The sequence below is a fragment of the Stenella coeruleoalba genome, assembly GCF_951394435.1.
Source record: "Stenella coeruleoalba genome assembly, chromosome: 14".
NCBI classification, from domain to species: Eukaryota; Metazoa; Chordata; class Mammalia; order Artiodactyla; family Delphinidae; genus Stenella; species Stenella coeruleoalba.
Genome location: NC_137160.1, coordinates 46,254,408 through 46,274,649, shown reverse-complemented (window position 1 = coordinate 46,274,649; position 20,242 = coordinate 46,254,408). Strand labels below are relative to the sequence as shown.

Sequence of the window (20,242 nt, the reverse complement as noted above, 5' to 3'; positions counted from 1 at the left end):
GTAATTGGGGGACTTCCCTGGTGGCACAGTGGTTAAGAATCCACCTGCCAATTCAGGGGACACGAGTTCGATCCCTGGTCTGGGAAGAAGCCACATGCCGTGGAGCAACTAAGCCTGTGCGCCACAACTACTGAAGCCTGCACGCCTAGAGCCCATGCTCCGCAACAAGGGAAGCCACTGCATTGAGAAGCCTGCTCACCGCAACGAAGAGTAGTCCCCGCTCACTGCAACTAAAGAAAGTCTGAGCGCATTAAGGAAGACCCAACACAGCCAAAAATAAATAAAATTTAAAAAAAGAAAGTAATTATATTTGTTTACCTGAGTGCTGCGAATTTTAAATGTTGCAACATTTGAATTTAAGAAGATAGTTCAGTTTTCATTTGGATGTACAGCAGCACAGAGGTGCAGTCTAAAATTCCATTAAAAAAAAAAGACTTCCAATTAGCAAATTAGTAAGTTTCATTATGAAAGTTCCCAGAGGTAAGGTCTGGCATTCAATGATTAGAAAAGTCACAAGAAACTATTGCTTACAGAGTGAATCAATAGAAAAGTAAATTTCACTAATATAAAATTATCTTTAAGTTAAGCAAAAAACCACATGGAGTTAATTAGAGGAGGTATATTGTGTAAGTTTTTTTCAAAGTGTACAACATAAGCATATGTAGTGAGATAACGATCATGAGGGATACAGGAAAATAGAGTGAGAATTTTTTCAAGTCTCTTAAAATCCATTTATGAATCATAGTATGACACTGAACAGTTTTACAGAACTGAGTAAGGTGGTTTTGCTTTTCTGTCCTCTGTGACTACATCAGGTTCCTACTGTACTATGTGCTTGAAGTCTGTTAAGAGAGTAGATCTTAAGTGTTCTCACCACACATACACAAAAAGGGTAACTATGTGAGGTGATAGATTCATTAAATAACATGATTGTGGAAATCATTTCACAACGTATACGTATATCAAGTCATCACATCGTACACTTCAAATATACAAAATTTTGTCAGTTATACCTCTTTAATAAAGCTGGGGGGAAAAAAAGGTCCAGTCAATGAATAGAAGTCAGACCAAAGTGTATTTCACTAGATACATCAAACAATGGCTTCAACAGATTGCCTGGGAATTCCTGGCATCCGCTGCAGTTTCCAGGGCCAGCTCTAGCCCTTTTTAGTGAGCTTTTCTTTAAACTGGTGCTCTAGTGGGAAAGGCCCGTTGGAGTCAGTTGTAACCACAAGCACGAGCAGAAGGGCATAAAGGATGTTAGGAATGACACAAAGTTCACTGAACTTAAGGATGTGATTTGTGTACCACCTTCAGTGTAGTCTATTCTTGTGTCACTCGATGTTTTTCTTCTATGATGAGAAGATCCACAGTGGTTCTCTCTGCTGCCCACTGGACACGGCTGCCACACTAAGGCTTTCAGTGGTGAACAGTGCAAGAACTAATACACGCTTTTGTACTACGGTTCTCAACGCAACTCCAGGACCTGGATCTTTGCAACATTCAAAGCAGCTCAAGTAGAAAAGAAAAAGTTCAAACCAGTCACCAGATCCAAAATTAGCATTTTATTCAGAACGCTGGGGTCAGAGGTGTATCATTTATATTCTGGTACACAATACAGAGGCAAAGCTGTTGTCAGAAGTCTCTCCAGTTTAAAAGCTTTTTTTTTCATTTTTTTAAAAAAACACACACTTTAGTAGTGCCACCAGTGTCAGGCCACCCCTTTCGTTTCTTATGTTTCCTTTTTTTTTTTTTTTTGGTACAAATTATGTAAAACATTTGTGCTAAGAACTTTTCTCCCTCCCCAAACAAAAATGAAAATAAAAAATAAAAAAAATTAAAAAATTAAAAATTGAGTATTCTAACTACAGCTCAACAACTGAATCAAATGTCACTGTTTTGTAAATACTTTATCCATAACGAAAGATATAAACATGCAAAAAACCTGAATCCAGTCCAAATAATACATACACGTGTTCTGAAGTTTCTGCACTTCTCCATAGACTATGCCAATAAAACATTATGTACACATACCATTTTTACAGTGAAGTGGAAAAAATACAGTAAATAAAAAAGTGTACATGGATTAAGACCAAAATGTGTCTAACATTCTAGTTTATGAAAAAATTCAATTTTGCTACAAATTGGTGATATGAAAACTCCCTTTATTTGCAACCAGCTGCATAAGTTTTAAGATTTTAGTGGAAAAAAAAAAAACAAAAAAAAACTAAAGTCTAAATCTAGAAGTAATGTACATTTTCCAATCTCATGGTCTCATCCCCCAAGATAATAAAATTGCTCCATGAGTGGTTTTGTCTCTTTAATTCCGTATTTTTAATAAAAGCAAATGCATTGTAACAAAAGCGTGTCGAAGCATATCATGGTTTAACTTACTGCTCCCACCACAAAATATTTTGTCTTTTACTTATCGTTTCAGAAATCAGTACCATTAAAGCCTTAAACATAAAACTAATTCCAATCTGAAAAAGGTACAAAAAGGCACATAAAATCCCAGTGCTTCTGTACTGTAAAATTCAAGTGTAACTGAGCTCAGTGTCTTTCCAAACAGTATTGGATCACTGATATTCCCTCTGAGCCCAAACTGGTTTACAGCCTCTGCCACAGCCTCCAGCAAGCACTGTGCTAGTAGACTACAAAGTTCAAGCCTAGCTTCTGAATGCTTTTTGGGAATATCAGTTGAAATTGTTTGTACTTGTCCAAAAGCGAAGTTCACCCTGAAGTTCAGTCATCACCTCCACCATACATGTCGGCGAGTTTCTTGAAGCGGGGCCCCCAGTCGTTCAGGTAGTCATAATCCTGGTCGCCTCCACTACTGGAGGAGTTCAGGGAGCTCAAGGACCCGGCCGTGGAACCACTGCCTTCATAGTCAAACACTAAGAGGGAGTCATACGGCGGAGCTGTGGGATCGTTGTCAGCAGCTTTAAGGCCCTGCAGTTTGGAAGACAAGAAAAGGATGAAGAGAGGGTTACAATTAGCAACTCCACAAGCAGACGCTAGTGGTCCCGTGGCATCAAACGCTTGTTTTTAAGTTTCCACCTGCAGACCACCGCATTTGCAACCCAGAGAAACTGGGATTATCACCATGTTTGAAAGTTAGACAAAAACTAACTGTTGTCTTTTCCTCTGCGAAGAAAGAACCCTAAGGAGTCTAGCCCAGTGAGGCCGAAACATACCACGGGACAGGGTTCATTGGAGAATGCGTTTGACAGGTGACAGAAATGAATGGCCAACTGCCTGAAGCTGTGAGGGGGAAGACCCTAAATGAAGTCTGGTGATGCATTCCTGTAACAGTACATCGGGCAAGACCAGTTTTGAATAATTACTGGAAGAGTAAGTTACATGAAATAATACAGAAGGCTATGAAATCATGTGGTATGTGGACCCTAATCTATGTAGGGTCAGTCAGAGGATTCTGACAACAGACTGGCTTAAAAGGAATTATAGGCAAGGCAAAAAGAGAGACATAGAAATGAGTGCCATATGATCCTTGCCCTCTGTAAGCTTACAGTCTAGCATAACAGACGTTATTGTAGTATGAAATAAATGATAAACAAGTACCCAAACTATGAAGTCTAGACAAAAATTATCAGAATGCTGAAAACGAACTTCGACCGGCGATGAGAGCTACGTGTCCAAGGAGGAAGTGGCATTCTATTTGACATAAGTTTGGAAAGATGTCAAAGGAAGAAAGAAGATGGGCCAGAAGTGATTACAATACAAGGAAAGTTATTCACTAAATCATTTATGTTCTCAACAGAACATAAAATGTGAAATTAATTGATAAATTGTGATCAGGTATTATTTTTTAAGAACGGAGTGACTTCTAGCTCCCACAGGCTTTAGAAACGTCATGATCCAATATCAATACATAGTATAAACATTGAGGAAGAGGATCCTGCCAATGTAAAGTAATATGTGTATACATGGCTCTTAAAAAGAATTGGAAAAATAAGAATCAATGAAATGCTTATCAATACACTTAACTCCTGCAAAAAGATGCTTTCTTTATACATAACTCATGTATCTGAAGCTATCGTAATTCATAATTATGCTCTACAAAACTTTAAAGATTTAATACTATGTCTTTTTGCCACATACTAAGTATTTTTTTTATACTAAAAATACTAAGTATTTTTTTCTCTATTTTTTTCCCACTTCCATTCTAGTAAGTCCAAGATATACCAATGTTAGTCTCCAAACAATCATTCTCTTTTCCCACAACTCTTAGATGTAGACATAGAAAATGGACTTGAGGACACAGGGTGGGAGGGGGAAGCTGGGACGAAGTGAGAGTAGCATCGACATACATACACTACCGAATGTAAAATAGCTAGTGGGAAGCAGCCGCATAGCACAGGGAGATCAGATTGGTGCTTTCCTATGACCTAGAGGGGTGGGATAGGAAGGATGGGAGGGAGGCTCATGAGGGAGGGGATATGGGGACATATGTATGCATATAGCTGATTCACTTTGGTGTACAACAGAAACTAACACAGTATTGTGAAGCAATTATAGTCCAATAAAGACTTAAAAAAAAATGCCGGTGGGCTTATGGTGGCTTCACTCATCCAAGACGTGATGAACTGTCCATCTTTAGATCAGTCCTTCCAATCCACATGTGTTTTATGAGTACATATATGTTTTTTATCAGTAGAAAGGAGGAGGGAGAGGGAAAAGGGCATGAAAATTAAGGTCAGAGTCAGCACACGTAGTGGTTAAGAGCTCAGACTCTGGGGCGACGCTTCGGCTCCGCACAGTACTAGCTGTGGGACCTGGGCTAAGCTCTACCAGCTTCATTTCCTCATCTGCAACTGTAATCACAGTAATAGGATCATTACGGAGACCAAATAAAATAAAGGGACCCAAGGGCTCACCACAGTGTCTGGCACTTGTTAGAGCTCAAGGAATATTAGTGATTTTTTTTTTTTTTTAATTTTTAAGGTTAGAGAAAAAGATTCTTGCTTTGGAATTTGAAAAAAAGAAAAATAGATGTGAAGACATAGCATTTTAGAAACAAAATGGCAGCTGCTGGACTTCAATCAAAAACCAGAAAGAAAAGTACACCCTACTGCTTCCCCATCCCAAAGTCTGTCTCACCAACAATCCTAACCTTTAATTAAACACCACTGTTCCTCTTCTCAGGTAGACTATAACCCAGACATGCCTGTGTAAAGTAAAATAAAACAAGTCTTCCTTGAACTACTTCAGTATATAAAACACAAATAATTTTGGATAGGAGTTTCTTGATCATATTTACGGAATAAGCTACAGGGCAATTGTTAAGACGGAGAACTGCAAACTCCCAATTTCTCAAAATTCCTAATTCCTTTTTGTGGTAGATTGTGTTACTGTCCTCAGTGATTCACCATCCTCTCCCTGTGGGTGGATCACACGCCCGCAGCACCACAAGTGCCTCTCTGGAGCCAGCTGACTTCCCTAACCCACTGTCAGGCTTGGCTACCCGACTGGCGTTGGCCAATGGATGGAAGCAGCTGCGTGGAGGAGACTCGAAGAGTCTAACATGCTTCCACCAGTCCCCTCGCCTTTCCCCCTCTGCCAGGAGACGAGCCTGCCCCAGAGGAAAGTTTTCCTTCTGCCTGGATCCTGAAATACAGAAGATATGTGAATCATGGCATCAGCACCAAACTGGAAATACGGAAAGGTGAAGACGAACTTGAAAGGGTCAATGGCAGGGCATCATGTGTGCCTGGATTCCCTGGAGATGAAAACCATGGCCTGTGCTTCCTGTGACTTAAAATAAATGCTAGACGCTCCCTGGTCTTCACCGGTGTGTTAAAGGGCCCAAGACTCTTCATCAAATGTCTATACCACCTAATTAGTTTCCTTAAAACAATTATAACACTGGTGAGAATCCACCTCCATACTCACCACCGAGGTTCTCAAAAATATTTCTTAAAAATTTTTTTAATCTCCTGCCCTGACTTTCTGGTCATTCTGATAGCTGTTGAATCTATGCTTTACTTCTTTTTTAAAAAAGGGGTTCAGGCTATAAAACCCCTGAGAGGTCACTGTGCTAGCCAGAACATCAAACACTGCCTCAGGTTTTCATGATTACAAAAGAGCAAAACCCAGTGAAGTTTTCAAGAATTCTTAGGCAAGAGCCGTCTTTCTAGGCTGAAGGTTAAGAACTTTAAGTCCCCTCCACTTGGAGCGCACTGATTTGTATCCGAGAATAAAATATGACTGTTCCGGCTGAGGCATTATATATCAATTCCGGGTAGTATTCTGGTAATTCTAAAAAGTTCATAGTCAAGTCCTGAGAAACTGATGGTGACAGGCCGGCAACCAGGGTGAACGTACCGATAAATCTGGGAGTGGGAGGCGGGGCACACGAGCTCTGGTCCTCCCTATGGGATTCCTTTATTTGTACGTGTGGACACCCCTTCACATGATGTGTGACACGCTGTTGCCACATTTACAAGCTAACTGCATGTGTTTCTCTCTCCCTACCTGGGTTTGACTAAATCTAGAAGAGGATGCGCTTGTTTCACCTTTCCTGGACAGGCAGAGCTTGAACTCTGGATAAATCTGAACTAGTTTCCATAGTGAACTGCCTCTGTCAAATCAAAGAGCTGTGGCCCTGGCTGAATTCTTGCTGAGCTTATATTTATAGACTTCTGATCCCATGCTTTATGGATGGAGACATGCTTCTATAGGGACTATAAAAAACCCACATTCTTGGGTGAGGGAACACACGAAGGATGTAAGAGGAAAGAGGTCCTATTGATCCCTTACATTCAGTCCTCTATTGTCTCAAATCCACCGCCTTAGTTCAGGTCATCATTATATCCTGCCTGGACCACAGCAAAGGCCTGACTGGTCTCCCTGTCCCCAGGACTATTCCTGCTTTTTTTGGGGGGGGTGCGGTGTGCAGCTTGTGAGATCTTAGTTCACAGACTAGGGATGGAACCCAGGCCCTCGGTAGTGAAAGCGCAGAGCCTTAATCACTGGACTGCCAGGGAATTCCCTATTCCTGTTTCTTACTTACAAACAACTATTGGTTCCTTTCTCAGACGTTATTTGATTATTTGATGTCACATCCTCCCCACGCCAAGTAAAACTTTCTGATTGCTATCCCCTACAGCAGTGTTTCCAAAATAAGGGAGGAGTCCCCCTAGGTGTACGCAAGATGATTTTTAATTGGTGCACAGGCACTTTAAAACAATTATTTTTATTTAAAAAAAAGTTACAATTGATTAAAAGTTTAATAAGTACATCATAGATGAAGTTTGCAGACATGGAAAAAACTAGGTGTTACTCAAATGCCTGATGCCTGATGTTAGAGTAAGCTATAGGATGATGTCAAAACCCTCTGAGGAGCATTCAGTGAACCTAATCTGTTCACCCACCTCTTCTGTTGCAACTCTTCTCAATTCCAGCAACCATAACTGAATTATTCACCAAAATCTCCCCAAACCTAAAAAAGTCATGTTCTTAGTGTACCTCCATGTTACTTATGCATTCATTTCCTGCTAGCTGAAATGGGATTCCTTTTGTTTAAAATGTCCCATCTCATATTTTTTCATTTAATTTCCATCCATCCACTGTTAAAAATGTCACTTCTGGGCTTCCCTGGTGGCGCAGTGGTTGAGAGTCCGCCTGCCGATGCAGGGGACACGGGTTCATGCCCCGGTCCGGGAAGATCCCACATGCCGCGGAGCGGCTGGGCCCGTGAGCTATGGCCGCTGAGCCTGCGCGTCAGAGCCTGTGCTCTGCAACGGGAGAGGCCACAGTAGTGAGAGGCCCACATACAGCAAAAAAAAAAAAAAAAAAAAAAAGTCACTTCTGCTGCCTGGAAGTTTTCCCCTAACCATGACCGAGAGTAATTCCTGTGGTCTCTCTGGTCCTCTTTACTTTTATTGCCATGTTTTGGTTACACTAGATTGTGACATCCCTTTCTGCTGAGGTGGTGTTGTATTCATTTCATATCCGCTGTCCAAAACACTGCTTGACATCCAGTAAGTATTCTAGATGGTAGCTTTGTACTGTTGTCCTGGGCTTAATTTTTTCTCCTCAGCACCTCGTTCATGTTTCTATCTATACCTTTCAGAAGAAGCTAGGATTTAGGTTTAAAATCTCTGCGGACATAAAAGTATACCATGATCACATGACAGTGGAATTCTGTGACTTACCAACGCCAACATGACTATGTCTCCTTCTGGGAAATTCATTTTTACTGAAAGCTTTTTTTTTTTTTTTTTTGAAAAGGAGAGGTTTCTATCTGTTTTATTTACAGATATAGGGCAGTAGAAAGCTTTTACTCCTGAATAGTAACTTGTAATGATAATACAATACTAATAATAATTAAGAGATTTTACTATGCAACAGCCACTATACCAAGCACTTTACATCGATTTTATTATTCATTCCTCACTGCAATCTTAATAGAAGGGTCTATTCTCACCCCCATTTTATGAATAAGAAAACTAGAAATCCAAGTGGTTACGTCCAAGGACCTTGACCTTGTACAAGGTCACAGAGCTGTTAAATGAGGCACCTGGATTTGAACTAAAACGCCTAACTCTTGTAGGAGAAGACAAAGATATTTTTAAAAGAACATGTTAAATTTAATTAATAGAAAAAAGGCAACAATTTTAAACTTCAGGAGTTTTAAACAAAGTATTCCAGGAGCACCTTCCGTAAGTTTTTTAATACTATTAATCAAAAGTCAGTCCTTTAATAGAAATATGTCCTTGGTTTTTAGATTCCTGAGATAAAGAAATATACAGAATTAGTATCGTTACTGGAGGTATGCTAATATCTACTGTCGGGCTGAGATTAAATGACACTGTTTCAACTCTTCACCATCTGAAGGTCTTGTTTAAAAATCTCAAAATAGAATGAAATTCTGTGTTTAAAATTCAAAAATGTGTGATTTGTTTTACCCTACCTACCATCTGGAAATGCTATCATTTTTGAGATTTATTATTTAAATAAGCAAACTAGAAAAATTTCTCATGCGTTTACCTATTCCTTACACCTGTAAACACACTCCAATTATAATCACCACTATATTCTTCTTCCTTTGGAACATTCGGTATTATGCTAAACCAAATAAAACCTGGGGATAAAGAAATCTGTTTGTATTTTAAGTGTATTTATAAAATGTGCTTGAGTTCTTTCTAGGTGACTGCAACCACTTTTAAAACTTTACCTGTATTTATTTTTATCTGTCCAATTATAGAAAGATACTGTACAAGTCTTAATGCGTGTCTTAGGTGGAAGAATCTACACAGTGAGTCTGAATGTAATCTCTGATTTAGGCCTTTGAACAGTTTGATCTCTTTGGACTTTTCCACAGACCTGACCATCACATCCCTCGACCCTCTTTTTAGTTGTTTTCTGTGACACCTTAAACGCCTTAGACTTTCTTTTTCCTGTGTCCAAAAGTAGGGCATTTCTAGGTATAGATTTTGGGTTCCCCTTTCTACTCCATATTCCTCTGCCTTACAATCACATTCAATTTCAAGGATTCAGTAGCCATTTGGGGAATAATTTCCAAATGTGATCCTTTTGTCCATTCATGTACTCACCGAACCAGTGTGCCCCACAATGATTCCCCAGGGATACACCTCTTCCACTGGACCACAGGAGGGCCCTGAGGGGAGGTAGAAGGGATGCTTGGGATAGGAGTCATGGAGGGAGGCGAGTTCTAGGTACATTGGGATGTTGCAGGATGGTGCCCACCCATACTCTGTGTCCCTGACCCTTCTTGGTCTGGTAAGGACTTAACTAATATCTAGAAAAAGGGCAAAGGACACTCCAGGCAGGAAAAACACCGTGGGAACTGGTGCTGGCATGGAATCACAAGCTGAGAAGAAATTACAAGTAGAGGTCTCTGTTGCTGGCCTGTAGGATGCAGGTAGGGGAGGGGCCTGAGATGAAGCCGGACCACCTAATAAGAACCAGATCTAATGGGTGTCCTCTGCCTGGCAAAGTAAGAGTTCAGATACTGGAACGTTTGCCTGGCACAGAGATCACGCTAGCAGCAGCGCAGGGAACTCACACAGAGAGAATCTCTGTCTAATGTCTTATCTACACATCACTGGCACAGGATGTACACACCATAGATACTCGGTAGTTATCTGGTAAATGAATAATCCTTAACCAAGCTCAAGATGATTTCCACATGAGCCATTTCTAACAAATGCAGACAATTTTCAGAGTATGAATGGGTTGTATTCTGGAAGTTAATCGGCAAGTCAGTTGTTCAGAACAAACTTCTTCATATATGTACTCACGCATGTTTGCTACGACCTCCAGCCACTTTATAGACTGTGTACCTGGGCGCTGTTTTAGGAAAAGGCGATTCCAAACGGAAATTCCTACTGTGTACCTTTTCCTACTGTGGCATTAGAAGGGTTGGGCAACTGAACCTTACTAACTAGATACTCTCCTCTCTCTACTGAAGAAAATCCAGTCATGTTAAAAAAAAAAAAAAAATGAGTGAACGCACCAGACACAAACACAAGGTACACAAAACACACAACTTGGAACAGCCAATATCCTCACTTCCTGAATGTAATCGGCACCAGTGAGAGCGAAAGCCTCTAGACATGGGCCCCAGTGAATCCCAGCCAAATGCAGATGGGTGATGCTCATGGCTGCATGCCCTACACGCCCGCCACAGTCCTTGAATTCCTTGAAACAACAGAATCTAAGAGTTATGCAACATAGTAGATGTTTAGGTTACACAAAGAAGAACGGGAAATGGCCCCCGTTTCAGAGAGAATGGACGCACTCATAAGGAAGAAATAAATACTAACAGTGACACCCCATGGTGAGGGAGAGTCTTGTAACCTTCCCAGGGGTATCAAAGGGGCTTCACAGAGAAGGGGCGCTTGAGTTGAATCTGAAGGCTAAATGAGTGTCTCACTGAAGGTCAAGAAGGAAGGGCTTTGCAAAAGTTATAGTTAAACCTGTGATGCTTTTGAGGAACTACAAATAGTTCAGGGGGCTGCAGCACAGAAAGGGAATGTGGAGGGAAGAGAGGGCAGGAATCAGATTACAGACAGCCTTAGAAATGACCCTTAGTGCTTGAATTTTATCACGAGAAAAGCAGAGTGTCCTGGATGGGATGGAAGCCCACGGAACAGTGACACTTCAGGGACTGGCAGAAACATTCAGGTAAGTATTTGCTGAATTACACCAAAGCCAGAAATCTTGCTTGAAAAAAATCCAGTGCCTACACCTACAGTCAAAGGTTCGCTATATCTTGAAACCTGACAACCACGGGAATAAATAATTTCTTGTAATGACGAAAGCTAAATTAGAAGTAAAATCATCAGAAGTAAAATCATCAGGCACTCTTATATATTCAAAAATATCTAGTTTTATATATATATAAAAATATTATATTTTATATAATATATATGTTTTATATAATATATATTATATTTATATCATATATATTCCTGCTAATTCCCCTAACCAGGCCTATATGTATATAAGTAATCTGGAAAAGTCGGGGCATATTTTTGTACATAAAGGAGTTACCAGCATCCTGTTTTTGCCTTCTATCAGCTTTTAAATCGTGTCTACTACAAATTAACCCATTACCAATTTAACAGAAGTGAACAGATAAGTTCAAAAAGTAGCATGTATTTTAGGAATAGATAGTAATGAATATTGTAAAGACAGATAAGCTAATTTTGTTTCAAAACTTTTCCTACAAACTATAAGAGCATCTAAAAATCTAAGGTAGATTGATTATGTAGATGTAATATACAACTATTTCAAGGAAGCCCAGGAAATGAGTCTTATCTGCACGAGACTGAAGGCAATATATACAACAGATGCTTTCCACTTTGTAAGGCACTGAGACCAATTCTAATCTTGGAGATTCTGAGTGGGAGGATCTGGCCAGAGAACACAGGCCCTGCCATATATTCGCGATCAATATCAATATGTATCATTTTCTTATACTAACAATAAAAATTCGAAAGAAGAATTGCAAGGCTTCCCTGGTGGCGCAGTGGTTGAGAGTCCACCTGCCGATGCAGGGGACACAGGTTCGTGCCCCGGTCCGGGAAGATCCCACATGCCGCGGAGCGGCTGGGCCCGTGAGCCATGGCCGCTAAGCCTGCGCGTCCGGAGCCTGTGCTCCGCAACGGGAGAGGCCACGACAGTGAGAGGCCAGCGTACCGCAAAAAAAAAAAAAAAAAAAAAAAAAAAAAGAATTGCAGTAAAACTGTAGACATGATCAAAAGAAGCAGTATAAATCATCTGACTTCAAAACTTAAGGATTAAGTGTAGCAGAACTCTTGGTCAGTAATGAAATAAGAGAATACCGTAATAATTTTGACAGTGGAAATCGTATCTGTTGTATTCAACAGAGAATTAGCTGCCTCTTGCAGAAGCTCTTAAAACTCCTCAACTAGACAAGTATTTAAATCACTTACATAATATTTAATTTAGCTGCTCTTCCTGTTAATCTCATATGATGGACCTCTCGTTGGGTAGGCACTGAATTCTCACCATTTGTGGCATTCAAAGGGTACAGTGTGAGGAAAATGAAAGTGAACTCTTATTACATGTATCGGTGTTAATAACTGAAATTAGAATTCACTATAATATCGTTAGCCTATTTATTACTTGTAATCTAGGGAAAAAATTCTTTTGGAGAGAGTGTGACTAATACTGATAATATATACGGATGTCATTTACAAATGCAGAACATTAGTTGATCCGTCTCTTTTGGGCTGACCAAAGCCATCTCATCTGTTCTGTTACTGAAGCCACATTTCCTTTTGCATAAAGTTAGGAAAAAGAATTGTGTTTTAATGAACTACATAGCTGTATTCCCAGCAACTTGTGGTCTCCATAGTACTAACTGTTAGCATAAAATGAACACCCTTATAAAAAAAAGTGAGTCTCTCTTTGCACCTCATTAATAAAGTCACCGATGTCCCCAGGGTGCGGGGCTGCAGATCGAACCGGGTACTGGGGCTCAGCATGGATGGGTCTCTCATCCAACCGTCGGATTCCGACCGGCTTGATGGCATCTGGCTCCACGGTATCAGGCTGCTGGAGCTGGCTCAAATCATAGTCCTGCAAGAGACAAAACCAACACCCCATGGGAGACGGGCATTAAGATGGAAAGTTACCACCTCTGTTTTTAAACTCATACCCAGAATGCATAGAAATGAATGAAATTTAACATAATGGAAAAGTTGCCACTAGGAGCTTTTCATGTTATGATTAAATATTTCTTTCACGCAGCTCTTTCTTCTGTGTTTTTCATTTCGACAGTCTGTGCGCCATCTGCTTTCCTATGTTCCTCATCAGTTTCCAATGGGAAACAGCAGTGAGATGAGGTCCCACTACAAAGTGACTAAAAAACCGACTAGAAAATATAGTTGTACCATAGAAGTAAAAGTACTAGCTTAATGTTGATGGGGTTCAGGACAGCTACCCCAAACTATGGCATCGTGGCATATTAAATATCTGAAGCTCAAGCACTCTTTTTAAAAACGGCAGAAGCAGGAACGTCCCTCTGACTCTTCCCACCTCACCCTTCTTCCCTGAAACAGGTCGTAACGTTCCCATGTGAAAAGCCCCCTCCTGGACCAGGAGGAGGAAAGTCCTCTTCATCATCAGAGACTAGGATTTGGGACCTAGAACTCTGCACAAACAAACCTTTCTTTAATGATAAAAGAATTACGTGTTTATGATATAAAACTCAGAAAATAAAAAAGCTATAAAGAAAGCAATCTCATCTGTAATTCTGCAATGCGGCGGTCATATTTGGGTGTATTTTATTACTATAATGAAATGTTATTTTTTTAAAAAAATTTTTATTGGAGTATAGTTGATTTACAATGTTGTGTTAGTTTCCAAGCGAATCAGTTATACATATACATATATCCACTCTTTTCTAGATTGTTTTCCCATATAGGCCATTACAGAGTATTGAGTAGAGTTCCTTGTTCTATACAGTAGGTCCTTATTAGTTATCTATTTTATTATATACAGTAGTGTGTATATGTCAATCCCAGTCTCCCAATTTATCCCTCCCTCCCTTACCCCTGATAGCCATAAGTTTGTTTTCTACATCTGTAACTCTATTTCTGTTTTGTAGATAAGTTCATTTGTACCCTTGTTTTAGATTCCACATATAAATGATATCATATATTTGTCTTTCTCTGTCTGACTTACTTCACTCAATATGGCAATCTCTAGGTCCATCCATGTTGCTGCAAATGGCATTATTTCTTTTTCTTTTTTTACGGCAAACCTTCTTAAAATAACTCTTAACTTCCTAGTTACTTCACCATTTACTACTCTCAGCCCAAACCCTTTGTCTTGTCAATTCTTTACAAATTTACTGTTTCTTTGTCTAAAGGGTATAAGCTCTTCTTGCTCTGGTCACTTCTTCAGGTCTTCATTCTCTTGTGAAGGTCCCCATGTACAGGTAAAAGTTCGATCAAACGTGTGTGCTCTTCTCTTGTTAATCTGTCTTTGTTGGTTTAATTTTCAGACTCAGCCAGGGACCTGAGGAGGGTCGAGAAAACTTTTTCCTCCCCTACAATGTTACATTGCTTTCATATTAAAAGAAACTGTTGCAAGTGTATTTTCCTTTACTTAGAGGAAGGCATTAGTTCATCAAGGTTTCAAAACCACTTCACTCCTCCCTCCCTTCAGTGGTCTAGAGCAGGGGTCCCCAACCCCCAGGGCACAGACCAGGCCCCACAGTAGGAGGTGGGCGGCGGGTGAGAGAGTGAAGATTCATCTGTATTTACAGCCGCTCCCCATCGCTCTCATTACCACCTGAGCTCCGCCTCCTGTCAGCATTATGGTGAGTTGTATAATCATTTCATTATATATTACAATGTAATAATAATAGAAATAAAGTGCACAATGAATATAATGCACTTGAATCATCCCCAAGCCATCACCCCACCCCACTCTGGTCCGTGGAAAAATTGTCTTCCACAAAACCGGTCCCTGGTGCCAAAAAGGTTGGGGACCGCTGGTCTAGAGTCTGCAAACTATTGTTGGTGGGTCCAGTCTGATCTGTGGCCTGTTTTTCTTGAAGAATGGCTTTTACATTTTTAAAGGATTATTTAAAACAACGGTAACAATAAAGAAGACAAAGAATATTCTACGGAGACTATATGTGGCCCCCAAAGCCTTGCTATCTAGCCCTTTAAAGAAAAAGTTTTCCAACCTCTGGCCCAGAGGTAAGAAGCCAGGGAGTGTGGATTCTCTTCTGGTGCAGTCCTGTGGGAATGTCTTGGAAATAACAGCCTGTTCACTTTGAGGGGCAGAGAAGAACTTGGGAAGAAGGATGCTCTGGGCATTGGGTGGACCTTCAGAACTACTTTCAGCTTTAGCATCAGCCAGCTGGACAGGAATGTCCAAAGACACTAACTATAATGTGGAAATGCATCAAAATTTTAGGTTTGGGCAAATACTTTATAGTTTTCAAACCTCTAAATTCTGGTGATATAAAACGTCACATCCCCAGCTTAACTGAAATTCTCTAATTCACTGTTGATATTTACAGAAAGTACAGATTTGCTGGTACTCTTTTTAGTTCAGGCTTCATCTCTGTCTGAAACCAGCTCAAAACTGTTTACAGTTATCTCTATAGTGGTTTTGATTCATTCGACGCTTGAATATTTACCATGTTCTGGCAATGCTCGAGATCCTTTACATATGTTTGCTCATTTAATGCTCTGAACAACACTGTGTGACGTTAAGTTTTAGTATCCTCAGTTAAGAATTGAGGAAACTGAGTCTCAAATCACCCAAGTCATCTGTCGATGGCTCCATATCTACTGAGACACAGAGACAGGCTCTGACTTCAAATGGATTAGACTCTAAAGCCTAGCTCCTGGCGCAGGCATCCGGGAAGGCGAGTCAAGTCCCAGCTACAAGGTTGGATGGATGAGGGAGAAGGGGCAGGAAGGTGAAGAATGATTAAAACAACAAAGGAGTCACTGACATTCAACCCACTATGTACCAGGAGCTATACCAGCCTCCTGTAAGTGTCTTCTCACTGATACTTCTCCTTTCTTCTTTCTGAAGAATGCTTTATTACCATAATTTTAGATGAAGAAACAGACTCGGAAAGGTTGAGTAACTTGTCCAAGGTCACACAGCTGGTATTCGATTGACATGAGAATCAAAACCAGGTGTGTCTGACTTCCAAATGTCAATCTAACACTGAGCTCTGTTCGTTGAGACGCCCTAGTTGTTCTGACAACCCTCCCCTAAACAACTCTTAACCAAGGGCTTCAACTAAGCCAACGAGTGAAGGCACTCAGGAAAAGCTCCTCCTCTGAGGGATGTACAAGGTGTTACGGGAGGGGAGGCAGGCACACAGAGTAGGACAAGCCAGAGTGGGATGTACGGTTGGTACATCGCCAAGTATAAAACGCTCAGAGAGGGAAAGAGCGCGTTAGGTTCGAACCTTGAATGACACGTGGGTTTGGGAGAAAGGACCATTCTGGTGGAATCAACAGCGTGAGCAAAGGCATGGGGATGCTGTCTCCTTTTGTGAGGGTAGAGTATTTCAAAGCACCCATACAAAACTTGAGTGAAAACACCTTGATCTTGCACACATGGGCTCCATTTAAAATTTTATAGGACGTGTGAGTTATTTATAGACTATCTTAAGGCAGAGGCACATAATGGTATGACAGACGGGAAAGCCTTTGAAATGTTAAAATGTCATACAAAATAAAAAGAGGGCTTCATTTAGAGAATTCTGAACGCTTACATATGAAGAAGCATCGTTTTCCAGGTGATGTTTAATTACATAACTACCAAGCTTAACAGAGGGGCTTAGCCATGAGTAAGCGTGTCTTCTGACAATGATGGAAGCTTTTTTTTTTTTTTTTTTTTTTTTGCGATATGCAGACCTCTCACTGCTGTGGCCTCTCCCGTTGCGGAGCACAGGCTCCGGACGTGCAGGCTCAGCGGCCATGGCTCACGGGCCTAGCGGCTCCGCGGCATGTGGGATCTTCCCGGACCGGGGCACGAACCCGTGTCCCCTGCATCGGCAGGCAGACTCTCAACCACTGCGCCACCAGGGAAGCCCGGAAGCTTTTTGTAGAAAGGGAAAAACAGACTCTAAGTACAGGGATGATGACAGTTAATAAATATTTTTACACTGAGGGTGAAAAATGCTCTATTAGAGATCTCAATTACATGAAATTAAGTAATTGAATCTTATGCTCAAGGACTGTCTTTAACCTGGTAACACATTCCTTGACCGTCCTCAGTATATCACGACAACTCCATATAAGAATACAGAGTGATTTCTTTGGCATAACTGGAGCCACGAGAGGCAGTGGGATGTTTCTTACGTGGAAAGGACTTGTCCACCTTGATTTCTTATACAGCTCCCACTATATCCAAAGGTTACAAGCAGAAATGCATTATGTTTGGTTGACAGCGTTGAAAAAATTTTCTAATAAGTTGTCAACACTCAGACTTTGGGATATTTTGCCTGCAAATAGGAAGATGTGGTGTAAAACCAGGCTTAACTTCTGACACAGAAAGCTGTTACAGCTGAGAGCATCTATCTCGTTTGGACAAGGACAGACCGTCCACTTGGCCTGCTTCGCTTATTAGTGTACACATGCACGAGCATATTCATTTACAGATTCTTACCTTCCTTTCGATAGCCCTTTCCTACTATCTTAAGAACCAGAGCAGGAAGTCTAAAGATGTCTGTGGTCAATATGTCAGGCCCATAGAAAGTGCTCACTAAAAATGTGTTGAATAAAAGTCTCAGGGATGACATTCATGCCAGATGTGCACAAGAGCAAGAAATGTGCTTTGGATCGCGTGACACACCATGGCAGTGATTCACAATGGGGAGGAAGGGAAAAAGACCCTGGGTCCCATTGCTGACACTCTTGGCCATGGTGAGTACCTCCCCCTCCGTGATGCAAACGTGTCATGTTCCTCAGATACACTGATATCTAAAAAAGAGGCACAAACCCACTGATTTACAGGAAACTAGAATTTGGGTTAAAACACGCGGCTTAACTCTTCTCTGTGATGGTTTCCCTTGTCTATTGCAAATACGGGATATGAAAATCTGATGGTGGTATGAAGTGGGCAGAAGTGTCTTCAGATCACAGAGACGGTTTTTCTGTCCACATCCATCTGTGCTCTATGGCAGAGTCCTGCCCCGAGGATCCAATTTTAAGCCTTTTGGTAAGGGGTCACTCTATGTGAAATTATACACCCTAAATTATATATCTTTATAATCCCATGATGCTTTACTTAAACACACAAATTACAGCATGTAGGATAAGAATTCTAAAGAGAATTACAGAGACTGAAAACATTCTCAGGGTCACTGGGTTCATGGCCTTACTTCTGAAGATTAGAAAAAACCCCAGAAGAAATCTTTATTTGGTTCCTAAACCTCTCTAGAGAAACAGTGGATCTGAAAATTCTCTTACAATTGTCAACCTTACTTTGTCAACATTAACTTCCCAGAGAAATCCAGTTTTCAAACTAAGGCCATGGAAAATCTTATTTTAACTAACGTTTGGAATATGTGTTATTTGGCAATGGTCATGAGAAGCAGGCATAGAATTAGGGTTTTTAGATATTAACATTGCAAGTAACTGAAAACACTTCTTTTTGGGTCTATGATTTAAAATGTCTTAAAGGTGACACAATTCTGGGAGAGTTACTAAGAAGTTAGTCAGCAGCTTTAACTCTGGTTCTGTCTTTTCTTATTAAATTCCACTGACTTGCAATGATCTATAATTGGTTCAGAAAATGATACCACGAATTGACCTGAAGGCATTTGGTTACGTTTAAATAAAATAAAATGCTGCTTCAGTATAAAGTGAAATTCTAGATTCCCAGGCAAAAATTTCAGAAAGCTCTGTGGCTGGTAGAATCTACAGAATCGTGCAATTATGTCTTTTTTTTTTTAAATTAATTAATTTATTTATTTATTTGCGGTACGCGGGCCTCTCACTGTTGTGGCCTCTCCCGTTGCGGAGCACAGGCTCCGGACGCGCAGGCTCAGCGGCCATGGCTCACGGGCCCAGCCGCTCCGCGGCATGTGGGATCCTCCCGGACCGGGGCACGAACCCGTGTCCCCTGCATCGGCAGGCGGACTCTCAACCACTGCGCCACCAGGGAAGCCCCAATTACGTCTGTTTTATAGAGCGATGAAAATATTCATTTACCGTTTCATGAGTATCCAAAGAGAGCTTACTGGGTGCCTGATGCCATTTTTAGCTCTGAGCGTGTGAAAGAAGGAAACCAGCCTTTACCTGGTGCCCATCATCTGTCAGGCGTTACCTTAGGTGCCTCCTTATGTGATATCTCAGACGCTCCAAGCAAAATCCTGCCAAGAGAGTGCTGTTCTATCCCATTGATTCCCGTAACTCAGAGAGGTTAATGATCTGCCCAAGATCATGGACTCAGTGAAACAGTGTGGAAGGAGCAAACAGAGACCACCAGAGCAAGCAAAATAACAACTAAAAAAAGCTGTATCTTCATATATAGAGAATAGAACTGTGGCTGTCAAGGGCGGGGCGGGGTGAGGGAGGGAAGGACTGGAAGTTTGGGATTAGCAGATGCAAACTATTACATATCAGACGGAAAAACAACAAGGTCCTACTGTATAGCACAGGGAACTACATTCAATATCCTGTGATAAACCATAATGGAAAAGAATATGAAAAACAATATATATTTGTATACCTGAGTCACTTTGCTGTACAGGAGAAATTAAACACAACATTGTAAACCAACTATTCTTCAAAAAAAAGGCTGTACCTTGTTGCCTGGGCCAGTGAAGAAAGGGACAGAAGAGTTTGCTGAAGGGGGGAAAATGAGGGGCTTTAAGAGCCAGAAGGGAAGTTCAAGGTGGTTATGCTAACTAGGCCGTGGAATCCAGGACTCTGGTCTGCGCACAGCCGGTTAAAGCCTCACTGACTTTCAGTCAGAAAGGAGTCTTCACTTGGGTCCAACAACAGTCTGTCACGTGAGGGAGGGGGAGGGCTCTCAAAGTTCCCGGTCCTTTCTCAGCCTCCACCGGTGAGAACCAGGGATGGAACACAAGAGCCAGTTTGGCTGTTTGGTACAAGTGGAAAATTCCTTTTACAGTAGCAAAGGCAAGTAACTTTCAAATTCCCATATAGATAAGGTAAATATTTTTAATGTTTCAAGACTGAGTGAGAGAAATAAAAATACTAACATGAAAGTAAATGGA

General features: G+C 40.9%; 1 protein-coding gene across 2 annotated transcripts in view; it reads right to left on the bottom strand.

Moving 5' to 3' along the window:
• Positions 1 to 1,436: 1,436 nt before the first annotated feature.
• Positions 1,437 to 20,242, bottom strand: part of CDH2 (cadherin 2) — a 214,012-nt gene continuing 195,206 nt past the window's right edge. For both annotated transcript variants that reach the window (XM_079942955.1, XM_079942956.1), the window contains exons 15-16: positions 12,928 to 13,092; positions 1,437 to 2,949 (exon numbers count right to left, since the gene is read on the bottom strand). In XM_079942955.1, the coding sequence (XP_079799081.1) occupies positions 2,743 to 2,949; positions 12,928 to 13,092 (372 nt within the window). In that variant the 3' untranslated portion in view covers positions 1,437 to 2,742. The remainder of the gene's footprint in view (positions 2,950 to 12,927; positions 13,093 to 20,242) is intronic.